Source organism: Chanodichthys erythropterus, chromosome 4, assembly GCF_024489055.1.
Source record: "Chanodichthys erythropterus isolate Z2021 chromosome 4, ASM2448905v1, whole genome shotgun sequence".
NCBI classification, from domain to species: domain Eukaryota; kingdom Metazoa; phylum Chordata; class Actinopteri; order Cypriniformes; family Xenocyprididae; genus Chanodichthys; species Chanodichthys erythropterus.
This window is the reverse complement of record NC_090224.1, coordinates 17136684-17162883: the sequence shown is the minus strand read 5'-3', so window position 1 is coordinate 17162883 and position 26200 is coordinate 17136684. Positions and strand designations below refer to the sequence as shown.

The 26200-nt window shown below is 34.5% G+C and overlaps 2 protein-coding genes across 2 annotated transcripts; one reads left to right on the top strand and one right to left on the bottom strand.

Moving 5' to 3' along the window:
* Positions 1-3377: 3377 nt before the first annotated feature.
* On the bottom strand, positions 3378-6686 carry pomcb (proopiomelanocortin b). The gene is made up of 2 exons (XM_067383201.1): positions 6567-6686; positions 3378-3932 (listed from the first exon to the last, which is right to left on the bottom strand). Exons 1-2 carry the CDS (start codon positions 6684-6686, stop codon positions 3378-3380), a joined length of 675 nt encoding a protein of 224 aa, XP_067239302.1.
* A 10779-nt stretch (positions 6687-17465) lies between these two features.
* si:ch211-203k16.3 (fibrinogen-like protein 1) lies at positions 17466-25615 on the top strand. Its single transcript, XM_067383199.1, has 6 exons — positions 17466-17810; positions 20717-20951; positions 22364-22501; positions 23626-23842; positions 24006-24201; positions 25417-25615. Exons 1-6 carry the CDS (start codon positions 17466-17468, stop codon positions 25561-25563), a joined length of 1278 nt encoding a protein of 425 aa, XP_067239300.1. The 3' UTR covers positions 25564-25615.
* The last annotated feature ends 585 nt before the right edge of the window (positions 25616-26200 follow it).

Genomic DNA, 26200 nt, shown 5'->3' with positions numbered 1-26200 from the left:
GAACTGCTGTGCTTTTTCTAGAGGATTCTCTCAGCATGCTGTTATTTATGTCATCAATTGGTGACTGCATACAGTATATGTTTTAAGTGTTACTGTTCATGTTTTTAATAGCAGCTAACATGAGGCCAAGTATAAAAACAGATTAAACCATTTTTGCCATGAATTCATTATTCACTTATATTACACAGACAGAGCAGTAGATATTTTAATGATACTTAAAAAGTAAATGCTATGATTCCTGTAGTCTGTAGTGTTTTTACCCTAGTATTTGTCACTGCTGTCCTTAGTATTAGTATGCATTTGCTATATGAGTATTCCCTTCAAAATGAATCTGAAGTGTAGCTCTTGCCCCGATTATATCAATGTAAACGCTCAGTAGTTCTGTAAATACATCTCACATTTCTTCAGTAATGGATTTAAAGTCTGTGAGAATGTTAATTTCTGGGCTGTGATGTGTCAAAGTTAGTCATTTAATATGATGTCTTTGCAATTTAAGTGTCATTTCTGATGTAAATGGAGTCTTGAATTGGAGAGCTCTGTTTCTGCTGTGTGTAGCACTGATGAAATATCAATCACAATGTCTGTTTCTTTTTCTAATGAATTAAAGGTTTCCCTCTGATTTGTTTGCAAATAGACAATAAAACATTTTCTATATAATGCAGTGCGCACATTTGAAATGTTTTGCCGTGAAACTCAAAAAGCTTTAAACTGGGAGTTATTTTAAACTGATTGTTATATTTTTTTAGACTGTCATATTTTCGTCAAACTGTTATTTTAGACTGTTTTTAACACCTGAAGTTAGGGGTGCTGAAACTTTGGAGTTTGCCAGTGACCTTGTTTTATTGTTTTTTTTGCTCAAAGGTTTTCCTTTCATTGTTCAGCAAACGTAATCATATAATTTGATCTTGGAAGGGTTTGAAAAAAAATGTCTGAGTTCAAATCGAGATCTCTTATTTTTAGACTACAGGATGTTTTTTTTTTGTAAGCAAAAGTCTCTATTTGCTGTCTAGGAGAAACGAGATATGATTTTTATAAAGAGATGTGATTTGTGATCTATTTTATTGAAATCTCTGTCCTTATTTAAAGGAGTGCTTCACCACCGGCAAAATGCACTTTGAATAAAACTTGGCTGTTTGTAGAAAGGTGATTTAATTTATTTTTTTATTTTTTTATTGGTGCTACCTGACTAGAGAAAAAAGGCCATTGTCTTCCCTTTTGCCAGTTAGGAAGGAAAACTTAAACACCCATAATGCACCTGGCATGTTGTCATCGAAGGACACACCCACCAATCTGCTATGGATACACTTACCAGAGTCAAATAGCACCTTGCTTTAGTAGCAGATACTTCTTAGCAAACTTTTAGACATAATGGGTGTCGACTGTATTGTTCCCGGAGGCAATAATTAAAAGAGTAAACGAAGTGAGTTATTTCAGTTTCCAGTGAAGGAGCCAATGCGTTGTAGGCAGTGGTTAAAGCTGCAAAGAATTGTAAATCAGAACACTGCAATGGAAAATCTGAAATACCTCCATGTTTGCAATCAACATTTTAAACGGGATGACCTTGAACAAAGTATTTTAGGTCATGTGGAGGGGAAAAACTGCCTATATAATCTTGGTCCAGGTAACATGGAGATTGTAAACATTGTTCATTTTCACTACCTACATTGTAACAATTCAAAAAAAGAATTAAAATGCACAAACAATTTTAAGGCTGGCCCACACTAAATTATTTTCTAAATGTGGGAGACCACAAACATGATGATAAAAATAAATAAATAAATAAATAAAAAAATCATAGATTTAACAGTTTAATGCTGCAATGTGACCAAGATGGCACAACACACATGAACAGATTCTAGTCTCTATTCTTGTGGTCAAACGTGACTTTAGAGTAAACAAACATGGTGGATGACGGGCAAGAAAAAATGGTGATGATAGTGTTTGGACTTCTTTTTACAAAAAACTGCAGGGAAAAAAAGAAAAGGGTTTGGATGAAGTTGTGTTATGCCTCCGTTTTCCATCAGCTTGCTTTCTGATTGGGTATTGTTTGATTTCGCGTTTGTCATTGCGGTTCCCCCCACACAACAGGATTTCTGATTGTAAATATTCAACATGTTGGCCCCGACGTTCTTCCGACCATATTGAATCACTCTTAACCCAAGTGTACCGCACAAGTCCTGAAAAGTGAAGATAAAGCATTTCGATCGGCCCCTAGTGGCTGGCTGCAGTGTAGATCAAATGTTGATCTCCATGTTATGGGATGTGAGATGAACTAAAAAATCCAATTACACTTCAAATAATTTTTTTCCAAAGATTGTGTCTGTCATTTTAGCTAGTTCTTATCACGCAGACGTATGTTCAAGTATTCATTTTTCCAATAAGTTTGGATTTAGTTATTTGATGCTATAAAAACGGGGTGTAACGTCATGTTTGACAGCTGTGCTTGCGATTCAGTCTGTGGTAGTATGGGTGGGACCTTGATACTGTGGCTCCACAACTGTGCAGACTTGGGCTCCAAACGATGTAATTGGCAATGACATTACTGGGATATATTGGCTTCAATTTTCTATAGTGAATGCTCTCCATCTTTTTTTAGACTATGCTCTTAACACACCTTATACCACAGGAAAATCAAGATAATCGTGATTTAGGATTGTTGGAACGGGAGAATTGGTCCGAAAATCGGCCTGACTATTTTGTAGTGTGTGGGTGCCTTTATTTGGTATAAATGCACAGATGATAAAGTCAATAATTATTTTAAATTATGGCCCATATTATGAATCTTTAAAGTTATTATAAATCTATAAATATGTGGTTCTGCTTTTTCCTTTTACCTCCAGATTAGAGCAAACATTATGATATACAGTTAAAAAAGACAGATAACTGTTTAACTCTTTTGTAACCTGGCATAAAGAGTCCAGTTTACTGTGGAAACCGAAAAAATCCCTTATATTTCCTGTTTCCCATATTGATCAATTCAGAGCAATTGACAAATTGGCCACTCCAGGATATATATTAACCATAGAAACACAGAAATTCACAGCTGGCAACATTGCAAATTCAGTTTAATGTAGTACTGTACAGTATATTACAGTAAAACTAACTCAGATAACCAGCATTTCTGAATATCCTTTTTTTTTTTTTTTTTTTTAATCCCAGAGATGATCATTACAGTGCCGTGTGTCTAAATGAACTGTGAATATCAAGTAATGAGTTTTCTTCTTTTTTTTTTTCACAGGACACTAACATTTCATGCCCTGTACTTTTGGTTCAGAGGAAGCTTTTTTTTTTTTTCTTTTTTTTTTAATTAAGGTAACCGATATTAAGGACACATTTAAATGTTTTGACACCAAATATTCCGTCCGTTCCCTCCACTCTTAATCTTTGAACGCCTGTCCATCTTTAACAATGACGTTTCGTATGAATGTAAGCAGTGGCTTGTTAGATTGATCTGAAAAGGGCCTCATGAAACCTCCGTAGCGTTTGTCAGGTGGTGTGTTCCAGCGGAAATGTGTCATGCGATACTTCCCGTTGTTCTTGACATTGTTCCGGTTTTGAATATTGAGCTTGTCTCCCTGCCCTCGCTCCACCCGGATGCTTTCCACCAATTCCTCTGGTTCCACCGGCTCCTCTGGTTCCACCGGCTCCTCCTCCAGAGCGCCATCAGTGAAGACTTTGACGGGTCGACGCTTACGGCCCATGGGTTTGCCCCAGCGGAAGTGCTCCATTGAGTAAGACCTCCTCTCATCATTGTGAGGGGTTTCTCCAGTGGAGTCTTGAAGCTCGATCAAGTCGGGAGACAGAGCTGATAAGAGTAGGGCCAAACTGAGACTCTCTTCCTCAACCTCTTCTTCACTGTTCAGTTGTTCAGATGAAGACACTCTTCTGTAATTGGAGGATTCTTGTGCAGATCTGCACTGCCTGATACACAGCTGCAGTCAGGACCGAGTACAAGAGGACATAGATACGTTAACCATGGATGCGGCTTTTGTTAACAAACATTTTTTACATTTTACAAAGCTTAACAGATTATTAGTTTTTGTGCACTCAAATTGTTGTATTTTTAATCTTTTCATATGTACTCATACCATAATTGGGTGAATCTCATGGAACTTAAGAATATATTGAATATATTAAAATATAAGCATATATATAAGCAAACCTCATTTTATATATATATATATATATATATATATATATATATATATATATATATATATATATATATATATATATATATATATATATATATATATATATATATATATATATATATATATATATAGGCACTGTATATAGGCACTATATATAGGCACCCTTAGTAAATATAATCAAAGATGACTGTAGAAATAAATCTGCATTGTTCATCCTTTTTGATCCTTTTTAATTCTTAAAATTTGCAAAAATCAAACCTTTCCTTGAAAGAAAAGAATTGAAAGTGGGGGGGAAATCACATTATGAAATTAATGTTTTTCTACAAAACACATTGGCCACAATTATTGGCACCCTTCAAAACTTTTTGCAACCTCCTTTTTCCTAAGAAAACAGCTCTGAGTCTTCTTCTATAATGCCTGATGAGTATGGAGAACACCTGACAAGATAAGCACCTGATCAGAGGCCATTCCTCCATGCAGAATCTCTCCAGATCCTTCAGATTCCAGCTCCATGTTGGTGCTTCTTCTCTTCAGTTCACTCCACTCATTTTCTTTAGGGTTCAGGTCAGGGGACTGGGACGGCCAGGGCAGAAGCTTCATTTTGTGATCAGTGATACATTTTTGTGTTGGTTTTTATGTTTGTTTTGGATCATTGTCCAACCATGGCCCATTATTGGATTTCTAGCAGAGGTGGTCAGGTTTTGATTTTTTTTTTTATCTTTTAGTATTTGATAGAATCCATGATGCCATGTATCTGAACAAGATGCAGAAAAATAGGCCCACATCATTAAAGATCCAGCAGTATATTTAACCGCGGGCATGGGGTACTTTTTATCCATATGTGCACCAAACCCATCTGGTGGGTTTGCTGCCAAAAAGCTCTTTTTTTAGTTTCATCTGACCATAGAAGCTGGTCCAGTTTGAAGTTCCAGTCTTGTCTGACAACTGAATATGCTGGAGTTTGTTTCTCGATGAGAGCAGAGGATTTTTCTTGAAACCCTCCTGAACAACTTTTGGTGATGTAGGTGCTGTTTGATCATTTTTTTAGGCTTTCTGAGACTCAAGACTCAACTAATTTCTGCAATTCTCCAGCTGTGATCCTTGAAGAGTCTTTGTCCACTCAAACTCTCCTCCTCACCACATATTAGGACGATTTAGACACACGTCCTCTTCCAGGGAGATTTGTAACATCTTTAGTTGATTGAAACTTCTTAATTATTGCCCTGATTGTGGAAATGGGGATTTTCAATGCTTTAGCTCTTTTCTTATAGCCATTTTCTATTTTGTGAAGCTCAACAATCTTTTGCTGCACATCAGAACTATATTCTTTGGTTTTTCTCATTGTTATGAATGATTACGGGAATTTGGCCTTTGTGTTTCCTCATGTTTATTCTCCTGTGGAACAGGAAGTCATGGATTTGTGTGTGGCCAACTTGTATTGGAGAAAAACATTTATTTCATAATGTGAGTTTCCCCCCACTTACAACTGTTTTTCTTCAATGAAAGGTTAGAATTTTGTAAACATTTTTTGAATGAAAGATCAAAAGGATAAACAATGCAGATTTATTATCACAGCCGCCTTTGCTTATATTTGCTAAGGGTGCCAATAATTGTGGAAGGCACTGTAATATATATATATATATATATATATATATATATATATATATATATATATATATATATATATATATATATATATATATATATATATATATATATTATATAATGTCTTGAAAAATTTTTAAAGGTTAAAAATCCTAAAAATATTTTTTCTTAATTTTCTTCATACAAATATGCATATAATTTCTTTTTTCTTTCAGATTGTTATCCTTTTTTCGTGAGATTTACTCAGTTACTTAATGATTGGTCTCTTTGATTATATAATTCATTATATAAATATGTCTATATGACTGAAAAGACAAATACAAAAAAAATATACTGTGTGTTTTATTCTTTTCTTATAAAATTAGAAATGTCTTCACTGTCACTGTGATCAATTTAATGCATCCTGGCTGAATAAAAAATATTTTAAAATCTTTCTATTCATCAAAGAATCCTTAAAAAATTTACTTTTTAAAATAAATATTTCTTGAGCAGCAAATCAGGATATTAGAATGATTTCTGAAGGATCATGTGACACTGAAGACTGGAGTAATGATGCTGAAAATTCAGCTTTGATCACAGGAATAAATTACATCTTAATATATATTAAAACAGAAAACGGTTATTTCACAATATTATATATATATATATATATATATATATATATATATATATATATATATATATAAATTTTTTATTTTTTTTTAATTGAAGCAGCCTTGTTGAGACTTCTTTCAAAAACAATAAAAAAATCCAAAAATAGCGTATATCTTTAAAGTCATGTTATTAATGCCTTTTGAACGATCTTACCAATTTTTGCTCATTAGATTTAAGGCCCATGCAGTCTATCAAATCCAAGCAGCGGCCGTCTACATATGGGCTGTGGAAACACAAGACTGCTGCAGCCAAAACCCAGGAAGGACAGAGCATCTGAAAACAAGCAACAAGACAAAGATCTCATCAGTTCTTCCATTCCTCAAGTATCATTCGCATGACTCAGAATGGAAAGCTGCAAAGAAAATGCCTGCGATATATATAAAGTCAAGGACGAGTTTCATTGCTCAGGTATTTTACTTGAATCGCCTTTGATTTGATTGCGCTGAATGGATCACATGGCCTCCCCATCATCTGTGCACTGAGGAGTCACTGAATCACAATGATGGCGTGTGGGCAGGTCGCATATGGTTATGAGAAGCGGTTAAGAGCTTTCAGTCTTTTTCATATATAACCAAAATGTTCTGTGATTGGTGACATTTGACTGTTCAGGGTGCTTAATAGAAAGAAGAGAAGTGAACTTAAAGACTTTTATCTACTCTGTTCATTCATTTGTACCTGGTCTTTTATGGCTAACCTATAATGACGTCATGACACACACACAGATCTGAGAGGAAGTGGTCCATTAATATCACACCACGACGTCAACAGCAGTGTTGTGTCAGGGATGAAAAGACAGCACTGAAATGAATCTGCTTCAGTTTGCAGACTCTCTAGTCTTGCGGTTTGAGACTCATTAGACTGTCCATGAAAGTTCACCAAAATTGTTTTTTGGAAAGGATGATGACTCAGTTCTTGTCTGAAAACACTCCAGAATCATAGTTCAAAAGCCTCTTATGATCCTGTTTTATATTACACCATTTCACAGGGAAAGAAAAAAGGTCTAAGAATACTCTCTAAAAACCAGAAAAGTGGATCAAGTTATTGAATTAAATTTTTTTCTTCCTTACATTATTGCTTGATGATTCACCCTGGTCATCCACACACACACACACACACACACACACACACACACACACACAGGTTTGTTTTGCTATCTTAGTGAGGACATTCCATAGGCGTAATAGTTTTTATACTGTACATCTATCCCTCTACACCTAAACCTAACCATCACAGAAAACATCTTGCATTTTTACACTTTTAATAAAACATTGTTTAGTATGTTTTTAAAGCTATTTTGAATATGAGGACTCATGAAATGTCTTCATATTTCATGTTTATCTCATAATACCAGTGTAATACCCATATCATTTTTAAAATCTCTGTCCTCATAAATCACAAAAACACATGCACGCGCACACACACACACATACATATATATATAATATAAATAATGTGTATGTGTGTGTTCATGGTTAATAGATGTATCATTATAAATAGAATTATTAAATTTAATATATATATATATATATATATATATATATATATATATATATATATATATATATATATATATTAATATAATATATAATATATATATAATGATACATCTATATATTTATATGTGTGTGTGTGTGTAAAAAAAGCAGTTCTTTAATTTAATAAAGTAGTAATAATCATTTAAAATCTATTATTGTTTTAGAGATATTTTTTTTCTTGAAACATTTTTTGTAAATAAAATTCTATTGAGAAATTTTGAAGAGCTATAGGTTTACTTCACATAAAATACATCATAATATGTAATAATAGTCATAATGCATAATAATAGTCTTAATACATAATAATAACAACAATAAAGTTATTTAAATAAACTTATTCATTCTCAAGATCATCAAATATTCAGCAGTTTTTGTCTTTAATTTGAATTCCCAGTCATGCATGTTTCAGTCATACCTCTAAAATCAGATTGTTTTTTAATTGTAAAGTTTGGATTATGTTATTTAAAAAGACAAATGACACATTTTCTGTGACACTGTTCAAAAATTATAGAAGCCTTATAGACAGATGCAATATTAAGCAGTGATTTCATTGTCCATATTCTTCTTACCTTTCTTAATTTGTAGATGAGTTGAAGTTCTGGATCTTCTCTTCTTTGGGTCTCCAGCCTGTATCGAGCTCACCTCCACTGCTCTCGGTTATCACTTTTTTTCCTGGCGTCTGTGAATGGATCTCTCTCTCTCTCTCTTGTTCTCTCTTACTTTCTGAATGAGCTCTGGTCTCTTATATACTCAGAGGTGCATGGCAACCCCTCAAGGCTGGAAGATGATCAGGTGGGTCTCTGCTGAGGTGAGTGAGGGGGTGGATGCACTGGGGAAATTACTAATAAAAAACAAACCTTTCTAACTTTTCATTCATCTTCATACCTCTCGGTTTTTGAAACATTAGAACATCCACAGGATGTGGCAGGTGTTTTATGGATCGGATGCTGCAGTTCTGAGTTTTTGTGCCATTTGAGACACCTGGAAACTAATGGGATGCTGTTTTAGTAAAAAAAACCTCTCAGATTGGACAGGAAATTGAGGTGAATTGACGTCATTTCACATCAAAGATTCCTTGTCATACGGAACAGCATTTAAGCAGTGTGCAGATCGATCAGACTGACCAGATGCATTATATAAGCTGAACAATTATTCTAACTTAATTTCTCATCTCTTTGTTGTTTCTTTTCTTAATCAAGCCTATTTATGCCCCAAGGTTCATCAGCAGCAAATGTAATTACTATTGGAGGAAAGGTAATGTTGTGTTGTCATGGTAACACATGATAAATCAATTACTCTCTTTTCACTCTCACATGCTCACACTAATTCACTGAAAGAGAAGAAGTAATTCTAAGAAAGAAAGAAAAAAAAAACTATTTAAGTGCAATTAGAAACATCATAGTATCGTTTTCCAAGGTCTGGAAATGCTCTACAGTTGATAAATGAAGGATGATTGTAGAGCTTTAAGTACAAATGTAAGCACAAACATTTTATTACTTAAAACAAAATAAACTTGAACTGAAATAAAATACAAAAAAAAAAAAAAATTATTATTTCAGCCAGCTGTCAAGGCAACATTTCACATTTTTGCTTGGTTTAATTTAAAGTGCTAAAATTACCAAAAACTAAGTAATTTTATTGTATAAAACAGACAAATTTATAAAAAAAAAAAAAAAAAAAAAAGATGAAATTGAATAAAACTGTAATTCAAACAAATATGATGATTCTGAAATTACACTGGCACATTATTTAATTATAGAATATTTAATTATAAAACATATAGTCAAAAACTTGTGTGCAGGTTTGGACCTTTGAAATTGAGATTTTGTTTCTAACCCTAACTGATAACATTATGAGCACTGACAGGGGAAGTGAATAACACTGATTATCTCTTCATCACGGCACCTGTTAGTGGACACGATATATTAGACAGCAAGTGAACAGTTTGCCCTCAAAGTTGATGTGTTAGAAGCAGGAAAAATGGTCAAGAGTCAGGATTTGAGTGAGTTTGACAAGGGCCAAATTGTGATGGCTGGACGTATGGGTCAGAGCATCTCCAAAACTGCAGCTCTTGTGGGGTGTTCCTGGTCTGCAGTGGTCAGTATCTATCAAAAGTGGTCCAAGGAAGGAACAGTGTTGAACCGGTGACAGAATCATGGGCAGCCAAGAGTCATTAATGCACGTGGGGAGCGAAGGCTGGACCGTGAGGTCCGATCGAGCTACTGTAGCTCAAATTGCTCAAGAAGTCAATGCTGGTTCTGATAGAAAGGTGTCAGAATACACAGTGCAGACCTATGCTGACCAACAGTGGACACGTGAGCATCAGAATTGGACCACGGCCCATGCCCTATGACCCAGGCCCGCCTCTGCCATGCCCTGGTCCATGTTCTGTTCCCCTGCATGGGCCTGGAACCTCCCCCAAGACTGCCTCCGCTCCACCACCTTCTGTCACGTCTAGTTTTGGTTTTGTTTCCTTCATTTATGCTGCGTTCTCATCACCTCGTATTTACCGGACACTTGAGATGACAACACGTGACGTTATATTCGGAGCTGTTCATGTCCTTTGACTGGTGTTTGTTCTCCTGCGGTAGAAATCGTGTACCGGGAAAGGGGGAAATGGAAACGCACGGGCCCCGTTCAAGACACCCACCCCCTTGTGCATGTCACTGGTTCAGCTATTACATTTGGGTTCCAGTGAAAAGCAGTTGCTCACCTCAGGTCCTGAGAAGATCAGAATAATTAGTTAACAGGATCTGAAAGTCTCTCTGGGGAAGCACTGCCTCTAGAAGGCTGTACAAACACAACAAACGTTACATGTTGTGCAACACGCTTCACATTTCCAGATGAATACATTAGTTTTAACTTAATTATCATGCAGTGGGTCCAGCAGTCTGAGACCACTAGAAAATGCATTTTCATTATAAATTACATAATGATTTGTTCTTCAATATTATTGATAATGATCCAAAGAGCATCTTGTGCTTAAAATTGATAGATAATTAAATAAATACCCCAAAAATCTGAACTTTTGTACAAGAAGTTCACATGGTCAGTGACAAAATGTTGAATCTTAAATGTGGTCTCAGACATTTTGACCCCACTGTATATTATATATAAATACAGTAAAACCAAAATGTATTCAGACACCTTGAACATTTCATTTATTAATTCGGTTTATTCACTATAGTTAAAAAAAAAAAAAAAAGGTAATTAAATATGACAAGATCTCAGAGTTAAACTGTGTCAGAAAAGAAAAAATCTTAATTATGTCAGAAAACACTTAAGCAAAACATGGTCAGGTCAAAGTGTTCCAAATTTTTATCAGTTTTACCAGTTTTACACACAGTAGTAAAAAATGTAAAAAAAAAAAACAAAAAAAAAAAACTTCAGAATAATTTTTGGTTTGACTGTATTTTTGGAAAGTGTATTTATATTATATATATATATATATAATATATGTATATATATATATATATATATATATATATATATATATATATATATATATATATATATGTATATATATATGTATATATTTGTATATGTATATATATGTATATGTGTATATATATATATATATTTTTTTTTTGTATATATTTATGTATATATTTATGTATGTATATATTTATATATGTATATATTTGTATATGTATATATATGTATATGTGTGTGTATATATATATATATGTATATATATATATTTTTTATATATATATGTATATATTTATGTATATATATATATATATATATATATATATATATATATATATATATATATATATGTATATATATGTGTATATATATATATGTATATATGTATATATGTATATATATATATATATATATATATATACATATATATACATATATATATATATATATATATATATATATGTATATATGTATATATGTGTATGTGTATATATGTGTGTGTGTGTGTGTGTCTGTGTGTGTGTGTGTGTGTGTGTGTGTGTGTGTGTGTGTGATGTAGACTTATTAACTCATTGGATATTAAATATTAATTTTATCATTAAATATGATGAAATTGTGTATGATGAAATAATGTAAATATTAAATATTATGTATTATTGCATTTCATGTGCATTGTTGTAAATTGTGCATTGTTTTGTAAAATATGTAAATCCACTATGAGCTTGTATGTTGAGCTTGTTGATATATAAGGCTTTTATGACTTGTATAGTATATCTTATGTTTACTTTGAAAACATTATTAAAGATTTTACAGCAAAAAGACACGTTTTTAGAATTCTATATTAAATGGCCATCTAAAAAAGTATAAACTATCAATTAGAGGACAATAAACATTTAATAGATTGTGTACAACAGGTTTTCTTGATCATTTAGATGCCTTATAAAAGTTATTAAATATGATACAGAAGGCTTTATAAGTTACTGATGGTGTGCATATAGTGTATTGATTGTTAGTAAACATGTTTTGAATACACAATACCATCAACACTTTTTTTTTCTAGTATAAAATAATTTGGTGTATTAATCTGATGTAATTGTTCAGACCTCAGCATATAGAGTAAGGATAGTCTGAGTGACTGTTGTTCAGTGCCTGGATTGCCTCTCCTTCCTTTCTTCTAACCAGGAATCCAATTACACAGGATTACAAGGATAAGTTGCCCACACTGCAACACATAGGGTGTAGAAAGAGAGAGAGAGAGAGAGAGGGATGGCAGCATATGTCTATATTTCCTCAGAAGACAAACAAAACATCTCCGACTACTGAAACAGGTAAAGATGAAACCTTGTGTTTCCCTGTAGAGTTTGCTCGCATAATCTCTGCTGATGACACCTTTTGGAAAATATTGCCGTTGCACGTAGTTGATCGTAACAGTGTGTCAGCAGTGCGTTCAACAGCTTTGCAAATAGTTTGAGAAATCTCTCATGTGAGATGTTGTGATGCATGAGTTGTGGTGTCATGGGTAAATCAAATGCCCTCCAAACAAACATATGTATACTGCATTTACACTTGTAATCAAAATGTCACTTCAGAGACATAGGATGCTTTATCAATATGATTAATTCTCAGTGTTATTCTTTTGTTTATACTGCAGTTTAGTGGCTCTCAGGCATTGCTCGGTAATATGGTTTGGCATATTCAGCATTTCTCTGTTGGATCTAGTGCACTAGGCTTGGGCCAGAGCCACAAGGTGCTTTGGTAGACGTGATACTTTAGCATTAAAAGGTCTGCTTAAGGTGTTGGTAAAGTATGGGTCAGCTCAAGGCACTTCCTGCTTGTTTTTCCTCCTGAGTTCACCTAGACAGGAGAGATCGAATACATGTACATGCATTGATTTTGTTTCTGTATATAGATTATATATGACTGTGCAACAAGTACCAAAGGTTGTTTTCTACAATGTATACATTTAGCATATACAGTATTCCCATAATGCATTTGAATATATATATATATATATATATATATATATATATATATATATATATATATATATATATATATATATATATATATATATATATATATATATATATATTTATATTTATATATTATATATATATCGCTAAATTAATTGGATATAATAGCATATGATTGATTTGTGTGATAAATCCCGCTGCTTGTTTTCATGCGCGTTTGCAAATCGTCTGAATGAACAAATTTATGACGTTAATGGGAAGGGTAATTAAAAAGTAAGTAAACAGCTCAGCCATTTCACCACCTTGTCACATCAAAATCAAACTTGAAATGTTATGAAAACATGATGACTGTTGGGGGTTTAGTGAGCAATCAGCTTGGTGAAAATAAATGTAGCCTACATCTTTTTTGAAAGTTTAAAGGGGACCTATTATGCCTAAGATGTGTCTGTGAAGTTCCAGCTCAAAATACCCCACAGATCATTTATTATAGCTTGTCAAATTCGCCTCTATTTGGGTGTGAACAAAAACACGGCATTTTTGTGTGTATCCCTTTAAATGCAAATGAGCTGCTGCTCCCGGCCCCCTTTCCAAAAGGGGTGGAGCTTTAACAGCTCACGCTTTGGTTGCTCAACAACAACAAAGCTGGAGAATCTCACGCAGCCAAAATGAGGATTGTCAGTAACGGTGTTCAGCCTTACATTGTTCAAACCGGAGTCGACACTGATGGAGAGACTCAGGAAGAAGTTACAACTTTTAGATTCAACTCATCCACTAGCATGTGCCGTCATGTTAATCTTTTGTGCAAATCCAGCGTTGAATTGACCCTCGTTTGTGAAGCAGTCCGGCGTAAAATGACGGGATGGTAACAACACTCTACTACAACAACTCTTCCTCTTCTCTAAAGCAGCCCAACATGGCCTCACACCCTTTGTTGCGTGTTCAAGGGGGTGGGTTTGTGTAAATTTAGGGGTTTGTGATGTCACCAACCCAGGAAGAAGCTCGTTGTAGTCCCTACCAGCCGTTTGTTGTAGTCCTTATAAAGCAATTTCTGTAAAAAGCTTTGCATTGAACTTTGAGCGTTGTAACTTTGCAGATGTTGTTTATGCCTAAACAGCAACATTACACACTAACTAAAGTTAAAAAAGTGAAATCATAATTAACCACCCCTTTAAAAATGCAGAAAGTTTTCTGTGGTGGGTAAATTTAGGGGTAGGGGATAAAAAATACAGTATAAAAATCAAGTCTCTGAGTGTCCCCATAAAACATGAAAACCCAACGTATGTTAAGGATATAGTAAATTAATAATTGTATTATTATATTAGTTAAAAAAAATAACAAAATGACAGTTAAAAAATAAACAAGAAACAGTAAAGTAAAAGGAAAAAGTATATTAAAACGGACCTATGGAATAATGACTATATGGAATGTGGACACCTGAACACCGCATGAGCTTGTTGAGCATTTATTTTCAAAACCATAAACATTAATAGGGCGTTGGTCCTTCCTGACAGCTTCAAAAAGGTTTAGATGTTGAACATGTCTGTGGGGATTTGCTCCCATTCAGACTTGAGCATCATCAGTGAGGTCAGGTGCTAATGTGGACTGATAGGTGATTTGGGAATTCAAAGTTCAGCCCTGGGCTTTGCGCAGTCGACTTATTCCACACCAGACAAAATCATTTTTATGGACTTCACTGTGTGTGTGCACAGCATTTCAATATCTTTCAATTTTTAGGTGTCCAAATATTTTTTTTCAGGGCCGTTGTACATGTTTAAGCAGTTTTTATTGAGATTTTCACATATTTCTCTAAATGTAATGGATAAAGGTGTTATCGTTTAAAACTAGATGCCTACTTCACTTATTTTTAGCGTGCCCATCCTCTTCGAGATTAAATACTTTCACTGCTGCCGTCTTCTTGAACCCACATAAGCACATAAAAAAGTGACACAGGTCATGAAAGCACCTTAACCCGTGCCTTAATCGGGATAACCAGGCTGACCTCTAATAAGAGCAGCGGCATGGCTAAAGATGTGTTTGTGGGATTTATTTCAAATATCACATTGAGATTTTATGACAGATCATGTACTTTTTTCCCCCCTTAATCCCAAATGCAAAGACCGCATCTTCAATGCAGTGTGATTTTTGACAGCTGACCTATAGTTCTCTGACAGGGGTGCACTGATGTCACATCGTCGAGTGCTTAAAATAAATGACCTATTAATGTTATCATCATAGACCATTTACAATCTTGCCAGACTTCGTTTTTCAACTTTTTCGAGTGACGTCAAAACAGTGTGTGGGTTGTATAACTTAATGCTTAAAAATCTCAGTTTATAACCCAAAGTTATATTTCTAAGTGGTGATTTACTATATCTTTATGCAAGGCACTTGCATAAGAAAGTTTGAATAAGAATAAAAAAGTGGCTGCTAAATAATAATTAGATTAGAAAATGTAAGTGGTGCTTGCACATGGACTCGCTGCCATGATATTGAAGTTGATCTAATAATTTTTTGCATGATTTCTCATATTTCTTATGTCTGTGTCAGTGATATTCTTGTCTTTACCTTTTATGATCCAATAAGCAGCCTTCAAATTTGTAAACATGTTGAAAATCTGTGCCAGTTTATCTTGTTGCAGTTTCTTTCAAACTTCTTTTTGCATCATGTAACGGTCAACAGTAATATTTTTTTTTTGAAATATGATAAACAAATAATCATGAAATAGTAGTATATTTATATATGTAAATAATAAATATTAAAAATATAATAAATATGTAAATATGACAGAATAAATACAGTGTAATCCAAAATAATAATTATTTTTTAATACATTTCTTGCTGCTAATACAGCATTCAAATTTGTAAACAGACGTAGTGTTGAAAAACTGTCAGTTGCATCTTCTTTTGCATCACGTAACTGTCAACAGAAAAAAAAAGATTTTTTATTGACTTATGATATATAAATATTCATGAAATAAAAATTTTATATATATAAATGTAAATAATAAATATTACAAATATAACAAATATCTAAATAAATAAATTCTAATATAGAATTCTTTTTATTTTTTTCCATTTTATTTAATTTAAATTGTTTTGCTACTAATACAGCAAAAATGAGTTAGTTACACTCACCGGCCACTTTTATTAGGTTGCTAGTACCGGGTCAGACCCACATTTGCCTTCAGAACTGCCTTAATTCTTCGTGGTATAGATTCAACAAGGTGCTAAAAACATTCCTCAGAGGTTTTGGTCCATATTCTCATGACGGCATCACGTATTTGCTGCAGATTTGTCGGCTGCACATCCATGATGCAAATCTCCTTCAACATCCCAAGGCTGCTTTGGATTGAGATCTAGTGACTGTGGAGGCCATCTGAATTTAGTGAACTCACTGTCATATTCAAGAAACCAGTTTGAGACAATTTGAGTTTTTTGACATGGCGCGTTATCCTGCTGGAAGTGGGTATCAGAAGATGGGAACACTGTGGTCATAAAGGGATGGACATGGTCAGCAACAATACTCAGGTAGGCTGTGGCATTTAAACAATGCTCAATTAGTGTGCCAAGAAAATATCCCCAAACCATTACACCAGCAGCAGCCTGAACCGTTGACACAAGGCAGGATGGATCCATGCTTTCATGTTGTTTACGCCAAATTCTGACCCTACCATCTGAATGTTGCAGCAGAAATCGAAACCCATCAGATCAGGCAATGTTTTTCCATTCTTCTATTGTCTAATTTTGGTGAGCCCATGCAAACCGGTGTGGTCTTCTTCTGTTGTAGCTCATCTGCTTCAAGGTTCAGAGATGCTCTTCTGCAGACCTCGGTTGGAACGAGTGGTTATTTGAGTTACTGTTGCTTTGCATTCTCCTGAGCCTGAGTTGCTGCAATGTGATGCACCTAATAAAGTGGCAAGCGAGTGTAGTTTAATGCTTTTGGTTTTGTTTTCAGGTAAATTACATTGGAAACGGTGACAGTCCTAGACAGCGTTCCTGCGTGACAAGCTCTTCCCAAGACTTGAGACTGGAGGTCAGAGAGCTTGTACCCTGGCCTTCTCCCCCAGGGTCCTTCCAACAGGGTGGGAAGGGGGATCAGCCAAACCGACCACATGGAGGACAGGCCTCTCTCGCCCCTCTTGCTGGCCATATTGTTTTTGTTAACATGTGCGAGCGAAGATGACCACTCACTGCACACACATCAGGTCAGTACTGCTCAGTGTGGTGAATACAGCAATCAGGTCCTGGAGGACGGCATGTGCCGACTCATGGCCACGCTGCCTCAACTGGACGACCAGCGCTGCCCGGACATGTTCCGCTGTACAGATGAGGTTTCATACTGGCTTCATGAAAATGAGGAACGCAAACAGCAGATTCTGGCCCTGCGTGAGACAGTGTCTGAACTTCAGGAGGAGCTTCGCAACCACCGTCATCGAGTCAAAGTGTTAGAACTACAAGTGAGTCCAAGTATCTATCTATCTATCTATCTATCTATCTATCTATCTATCTATCTATCTGTCTGTCTGTCTGTCTGTCTGTCTGTCTGTCTGTCTGTCTGTCTGTCTGTCTGTCTGTCTGTCTGTCTGTCTGTCTGTCTGTCTGTCTGTCTGTCTGTCTGTCTGTCTGTCTGTCTGTCTGTCTGTAATATTTAAAATGTGTCTAACTGTCTTTAGGGCTGACTGATTAATTATTTATAAGGTGTTGGAGAAATATTATAATTAGAAGATTAAGTTATTCATAATTATTCTTATTATGAACAAATAATATTCATAAAAAACAATTACAAAATAAATAATTTTGTTCAAAATTGTTCTAAATTAATTGTTTAATTATTCTAAATTATAAATATTTATAAATAATTCTAATTTTGTGCATCAGTAACTTTTTTTTTGGCCCTTCTGACTGCTCTTAATGAATTCACAGGTTCAGCAAAGGAATAGAAAAATCTGATATTTCACATCTTCCTGACCTGTACCTGACTCAATGCCCTTAATAACCTGTGGGTCAAGCTTTTTCTGATTCCCTGATTCAATTCGGAAGCATTTGGATACATGTGGCCTGACCTGTTCTCACTGAACAAGTACTGCCCATCTAAACAGTAAGGCAGGTGTAAAAAACCTGAAAACCATACTTGAGTAAAACTAGAGATACCTTACAGTGAAAATCTGACTCTATGAGTAAAAGTCATAGAGTACCTTATTATAACAGTACTTTTTTTACTTGTACTGAATGTAGGCTCAAATATGCATAAAATCTCCACACTTCAAAGACATGCCAGTGAAAAAAAAGAAAATTGTTCATTTGTGGAGGAGAGCCAATCACATGTTTATTTTCTAAAAATGAAATAAAGCTGAACACCATAATATTGCAATAAATCAAGGTCGACACAACATCCTCTTAAACGTCTACAAACACTCAAGTGCCCAGAAAGGGCAGAAGTACAGAAATATCCTTCATAAAGGTCTCTACAGTATAACGGATAAATAAAATAATGTGAAGTAAAATGAGGACAGCCATGTCCTCGTCTCTTATATGAAACACATGTGATACAGGAACTACCTGCTATTGCACTCACTTTTGTGTAAAGTAGCCTTGTTGTTTGGGTGAGTAAAGGCAAAACGCACAAGAAATAGTACCTTCAATGCCCTGTAGAGGGCGATTATTGTTTCTTTTGTAGCAGAAATAAACTGCTGCAGAAAAAGATAGGTGCCATGCAAAATGTAACAAGTAAATGCCTTACTAATTACAACTGTATTGGAGTAAAAAGTACATATACTTATTCGAAAATGTAGCCAAAAAGATACTTAAAGGTATATTGTGTAACTTTTGGCCCTCTAGTAGGTTAAAAAAATGAAACTGCATGCATTTTGCAGAAGTTCAAGAACATTGTTTTGGTTGCGCTTCAGCTCTGCTGGTTATCCTACTGCTCAAAACATCACTACAAGGCTTAAGAGATATAACCAGTTTAGATGGAAAGGATCTCAAGCTGACTAGCTGAAGATGTTACTGTAGCTATACCCATTAAAGACATGGTACATAAATTCCAATACAGTGCTACAACAACCATAGTGAAATAAGATAATGCTTTATAATGAACTCTGTTAGAGAGCTACATATAGAAATTTAACGTCGTCGCCGCACAGCTTTTACAACATTTCAAATCCCTCACTCCAAAAAGCCAAGCCAATGTTGGTTCTTGTTTTATTACAAGCTCTGTCGCGTGGCTCTTTTTGCCAGCAGACTCTCTGCAACTTTTCTCTATTTACAGATATGACGAGACACGCACAGGCAGGTGACTTATGTACGCAATTTCCCATGAAAACCATCCCGATGGGTCTAAAATATAAACACTTATAAATAGGCTTACCATAGTGAATCAGGGCAAAACAAAAACCTGTTTTGGAAGAAGAACTGATGATGTAGTTAAATTTTGTTAATTTTGAACAAAAAAAAAGTTACATAGCGTACCTTTAAGTGCAGTAATTAATTACATTTAATCAAATACTTTACACCTCTGCAGTAAGGTACCTTCTGACGGACTTTTTACGCAAGGGTTAAATCAAAAAAGGTCACAATAATTGAACAGCGTGCAACAAATAGTAGATTATACAAATCTGTATAAAAAAGAAAAGAAACAAATGAAATCTGTCAAAAATGTAGTGCAGATATGTTGTTTCTGCATGAATTTCAGTATATTTCAAAACACCATACTATTTTCATTTGATACTGTACCATGGCACCATTACAGTACTTTTGTATTTTCCGAATTCCTTTGAGTACTATTATACTAAATACCATATATATATATATATATATATATATATATATATATATATATATATATATATATATATATATATATATATATATATATATATATATATATATATATATATATATATATATATATATATATTGTTCAATACCATGGTATACGTTAAAGTACCATGGTATTACCATCTGATACCATCACTGGAGCTTTGTTGTACAGTAAGTGTCCCCTTCGAGTGCTTCCGTAAATTCTATGTTGCTCCGGCCAACTCGGCTTGGCGGTTTTCAACCTAAAGTCTCCTTGACCCGAAGGCTAACGAGATTAGCACAGGAGACCTTACCTCTCTCCACGTGCCTTCATTAGTATGCACTCTTAAGCTCTTCATGCTGTTAAACGAGGGGATGATTCACAGCTCACACCCACACGGCCAGATCCTGTCTGCCTCTCCCTCCCTGCTTTTCACTCCTGGCTTTACGCAATCACACAGTATGCTGCAGCCACTTGAGAAGGTCTCATTCTGCAAAGGAACTGTTCTTCTGATCACCGTTTTTGATTGAGACTCGTGATGTTTGTCTATTTGACCTTTCACAGAGTGAAGAGAAGAACCGCAATAATTCATCTATTGAGCAGCGCTTGCACGAGCTGGAAGATCATTATGCCGAGGCCACAACCCTGTTGCACATCCAGGGCTCTCTGATCTATGACCTCCAGGCCCAAATCCATAACCTTTCCCTGCTGGTGGAAAAAGTCAGACGTAACCCTGGCTGCATGATCAATATAGTCCGAACCAGCCCGCTAATCAATGCACAGGAAGCCCTGCATCCCGGTAGGCTATGTCTGGGAATTTTGAAAAGGTTCCTTTTTAAGATGCATGGTTATATCCCAACCAATCAATACCCAAAGAGCAACATAGTGTGGCGCAGATCCGGCCCACATCTGGATTACACATGGATCAGATGTGGGCCGGATCTGGGCCGACACTATGTTGCTGTCAGGGAATGCAAAACCAGGACTGACAGTTAAATGGATAGTTCACCCAAAAATGAAAATTCTGTCATCATTTACTTACCACCATGTTGTTCCAAACCCATAAGACTTTGATTAATTTTGGAAACATGAAAATATTATTAATGAAATCTGAGAGATTTCTGTCCCTCCATTGAAAGTCTATTTACCCAAAAATCTGCCTCTTCAAAACATTCATAAAGAGATTGTAAAAAATAAATCCATATGAATTGAGTGGTTTAATCCAAGTGATTATGATGAACAGATTAAATTTAGGCATTTATTCACCTATGTACAGAATTATTAGGTAAGTTGATTTTCTGATCATATCTTTTTCCTCAGCACATTTTACCAATTCCAAAGCACATCAATCTTTGTAACTGCTATTAATTTTGTATTTAATCATTTATAAGTGATATATAATTGTTCATTAAGGTTACAGGCAAAATGAGCCAAAAAGAGATTTCACTCAGATTGAAAAGTCAAAAATTATTAAATGCTCATGAGAAAGATGCAGTTCTAGAAATTGCAAAGTTAAGGCATGACCATGGACAGCAAAACGTTCATTGGGTCAGCAGGTGGAGAAGAAAACATACATGGTAACTGCAAAAGAGTTAAGAAGTAAGGTGAAGAATTAAGTGTGAAACCATCAGGAACCCTTTAGTCTCCAGAATTGCAAGGTGTCTGGATCTCCGAGACTTAGGTTAGGTAAAAAATCCTAAAAAATGACCCCCACTTAATAAAAATCACAAGCTGAAGTGTTGTAAAATACATGAAGACTGGAAAATAAATTCTTCAAACAGTGGTACAAGAGGATGTGGTGCTGGTCCTTCAAGAGTCACTCTCAATCTGTCTGTCTATAGAGACTATAAAAAAACATGTCTTAAAATTTCCAGGTCCTGCTCCAATATGGATTTTTTTTTTTTTTTTTTTTGTGCCTTTATGACTTTTTTTGGTCTTCTAAGTTTTGGTGTCAGGGTCTAATATCTCTATGTGTGTTCTGAAGATTAACCAATGTCTACTGGGGATGACATATTTTTCATTTTTGGGTGAACTATTCTTTTAAGATTTTGGCTAATATAGAATCATAGAATCATGGTGAGTTACTGGCATGAACCAACAGAGGGTGACAAATCATAGCACAGTTTATCAGACAGTTTATCTTTGTCACATATAGTTTAATGAGAACTGAACATTTTTATTTTAATGTATTGTATGTGTTTATCACTCCAGAGGTGCAGCATGTCAGGAACTGCCCCATCGACTGTGCTTCCATCTACTATAATGGAGTGCGTCGTTCTGGGATCTACACCGTTGTGCCCTCGCTGGGGGCCATGCCTGTGGAAGTCTACTGTGATATGAACACAGACGGTACGAAACCACACAACAAAGGCAATAGTGACTGTCCAGGACTCAACAATAAGAATGAGCCCATTATTTTGTGCCAGTCCTGTTGGTCCAGTTTTTATTTTTATGCTGCAAACCTATTTGATTTTCTGTGGCACATTGATAATTCTGCTGAGAAAAAGTATATTTTATATATAGCTATTATATGTATTTATTTTATTTAGTGATTTTTTTAAAACATTTATTAGGTTTTTTTTTTTTTATATATTGCTATTTAGATGTCATTTATTTTTATTTCAGTTTTTAGTTTTAGTTAGTTTTCATTTTTTATTTATTTAGCTGTTAATAATTTTATTATTCAACTTAAACTTATTTCAGTTTATTATTGCCAAGGCAGCATTTCTAATTTCCATTTATTTATATATATATATATATATATATATATATATATATATATATATATATATATATATATATATATATATATATATATATATATATATATATATATATATATATAATATATGTATGTATATATATATGTAAATATATAATATTATTTTTTTATTTATTTTTATTTCAGCTTTATTTCACTTAATATTTTATAATAGTTTTAGTTAACGATAACCACCCTGATTTATACATTTGTTTTTAGTGCTTGGACCAGTGAAAATGTTGGGAAAGTACAAATCTGAACGTTTGCAGTTCGCACCCACTAGACCAGAAAATGCTTATTTTTGTTTTGTTAGAAATCTACTGTGGATGAGTCATTGTTTTATTTTTATATTGTTTATTGGAAAATTCTGAGACTTAGCATAGCAAAAGAAATTCCGGTAATGAACATTTAAATTACTTCTCTTTTTTATGTCTAATAAGACTTCAGTTTTGTGCTGAAATTGCACCAGCGGGGCACATGAGGAACCTCTTTGAGGCTTAAAATAGCATGTGCAATCTTTTTGATGACCTGCAAAACACTATAGTATAATTGCTGTGGTCATAAGATGAAACCTAAATGACCTGGCATGTCCATTAAACTCATAAAAAAGAGATTTGATTGTCGAATGCTTGGACGTATACTCATTTTACACTTCCTCACTAATAAAAACATTCATTTGATCATTCAAGCACATGCATAATGTATGTCTCAGGTGGCGGTTGGACTGTGTTCCAGCGTAGGCAAGATGGCTCTGTGAACTTTGACCGCAGCTGGAAGGAGTATAAAGAAGGATTTGGAGACCTACACACCGAATACTGGCTGGGAAATGAGCACATACATGACCTGACCAGCCAGGGAGACTATATGCTCCGTATTGACCTGGAGGACTGGAGCGGGAAACACAAACACGCTGTTTATCAGAGTTTCAGGTGAGGCACATTAATCACTCACTGACTGGAAGGACTTCAAACGGATGCACAATGTTCAGTAGTGACTAAACATCTGGCCTGGTAACTAAAAACACTTCAAACCCTTGATGAACTATCAGCATTGCGCTTGTGAGGAATCCATACTTTGTCTGTGCATTTGCAGTGTGGAGGATGAGACCACTCAGTACCGTCTGCATGTGACGGGCTTCAGCGGGACAGTGGAGGACTCCTTCAGCTGGTACCATGACAAGCAGGGCTTCAGCACACCCGACACGGGCAACATCTGTGCCGAGATCTCCCACGCCGGCTGGTGGTATAACCAGTGTTTCTACGCAAACCTCAATGGCATCTACTACAAGGTATGATGTGGCCTGTTGGTTCTAGACCTACTGTAGGCTGTTAACTCAAAGGTTGTAGTGTTAAATCATGAGCTGATGCTGTTGTCTTTGAGAAAGACACTGAACCCCAGTTTCACTGCCTACAATATGTATTACTTTGGCAAACAACTTTTCTGCTAAATGAAGAATAATCTAATGTAAAATCTTAAATATTTTGCCATTTAACCTGCATGTGTGTAATATTTTTATCATTTTCTTAAAAATCTATTTCTTTTTTTTTTTTTAAATTAAATGCAATTGCATTTAAGTTATTGGAAATATATTTTTTATGATTTTATGAAATGCATTTTTTATGACTATTATAAAAAGTGTATAAAGTATCTTAAAAAATACACGAGCATACACATCCATATCATTATTTTCCAAAACTTGATTTTTTACATTTGCAACTTTTTCATTTTTTCCACATTTTAATGGAATTACATTTTATATATATATATATATATATATATATATATATATATATATATATATATATATATATATATATATATATATATATATATATATATATATATATATATATATGAATTATATAAATGTAATTCCATTAAAATGTTATTTATTTATTTATTTTAGCTTAGCTTTGCTAGAACATACATAATCCAAAAATTTTAAATTTTTTATTTTTATTTTTATTTTATTTTTTGCTGAAATTGCAATTTTGGCAAAATGTCAAATTAATATTAACCTCAAAATAGGATGTGCAATCTTTTTGATGACCTGCAAAACACTATAGTATACTTGTTGTGGTCATAGATGAAACATAACACCACATTGAAAACTTGTTTTTGAACTTTTTTTTCTATTTGCAATTTTTGAAAATTTAATTTCAAAAGATCAAAGGTTCAATTTATTTGATATTTTTTTTGCTAACATAACAGAAAGTCATGAGGGTCTACAAAAGTCTTCTGTGATATAATTTCCTGTTTTATGGAATTCTTGTAACATGAACCACAAAACGCATTTTTTGCAAGTCTATTGGCTTATGAACTCAGGACTGTTAAACCAACTAGACATTTTCTGAAATTGCAGAAAAACATACTCATTATAAAGATGTGCATTCAGGTGATTGTCTGAATAAATGCATAGATTTAAAAAGTGACAAGTATAGATATACTCACAAGCTAAATGATCTTTGATGATGTCTAAGTAATGTTCTGTTCTGATGGATAGGGCGGCCGCTACTCTCTGAAGGGGAAGAACCCTCTTGGTCCGGACGGTATCGTTTGGTACACCTGGAAAGATTCCGATTTTTACTCTCTGAGGAAAGTCAGCATGATGATCCGACCCAAAACCTTCCGACAGCATCTGTCACCCTGAATCAGGCCCGACCAATGAGCTCGGGATCATACGTCAATCAGCCAATCACAGTTCTCAGAGCCACAGCGATGTAGGATGGATGGAGAGAGAGAGATAAACGTGTATGGACTGGCTCATTTCTCTGAATGTATTCAAGAAGGCCATTTTTTACATTAGGTTTATACCAAAGACCAGAGAAGGACTGCTGCTGAAACAGCCAGTGTTTGCCATTCAGTCAGCCTAATATGTATGTTACATGCCTATATTTTATATACCCATGGATTTAAGATTTAAATAAACATTTTGTTGACTTATTTTATAAATGTGTATTAAAAATAGATTTCATTTCTGTAGAGTATATTGGGAGAAAAGGCCCTTATTTTATTTTCTCTCAAAACACTAAATAGCAACAAACACCTCACTGCAGTTTCTTAAGCACCTGGGAACATTGCATGATGATTTATGATACATTATTGCATTTAATCAAACATAAAAGTTTGGGGTGTGTAAGATTTTTCAGCTGCATTTATTTGATCAAAAATACAGTAAAAACAGTAAAACAACAACAACAAAAAAGTCTTCACTGTCACTTTTAATCAATTTAATGTCCATGCTGAATAAAAGTATTAATTTCTATAAAAAAACTTTTGTGCTTATG

Coding starts and splice junctions, on each gene's coding strand:
- pomcb (XM_067383201.1), bottom strand. CDS start 6,686: ATGCTCTGTCCTTCCTGGGTTTTGGCTGCAGCAGTCTTGTGTTTCCAC. Junction 3,933..6,566: donor AATCTAATGAGCAAAAATTG/GTAAGATCGTTC, acceptor TCCTGACTGCAG/CTGTGTATCAGGCAGTGCAG.
- si:ch211-203k16.3 (XM_067383199.1), top strand. CDS start 17,466: ATGGAGGACAGGCCTCTCTCGCCCCTCTTGCTGGCCATATTGTTTTTG. Junction 22,502..23,625: donor CTGTGATATGAACACAGACG/GTACGAAACCAC, acceptor TGTATGTCTCAG/GTGGCGGTTGGACTGTGTTC. Junction 23,843..24,005: donor GCTGTTTATCAGAGTTTCAG/GTGAGGCACATT, acceptor GTGCATTTGCAG/TGTGGAGGATGAGACCACTC.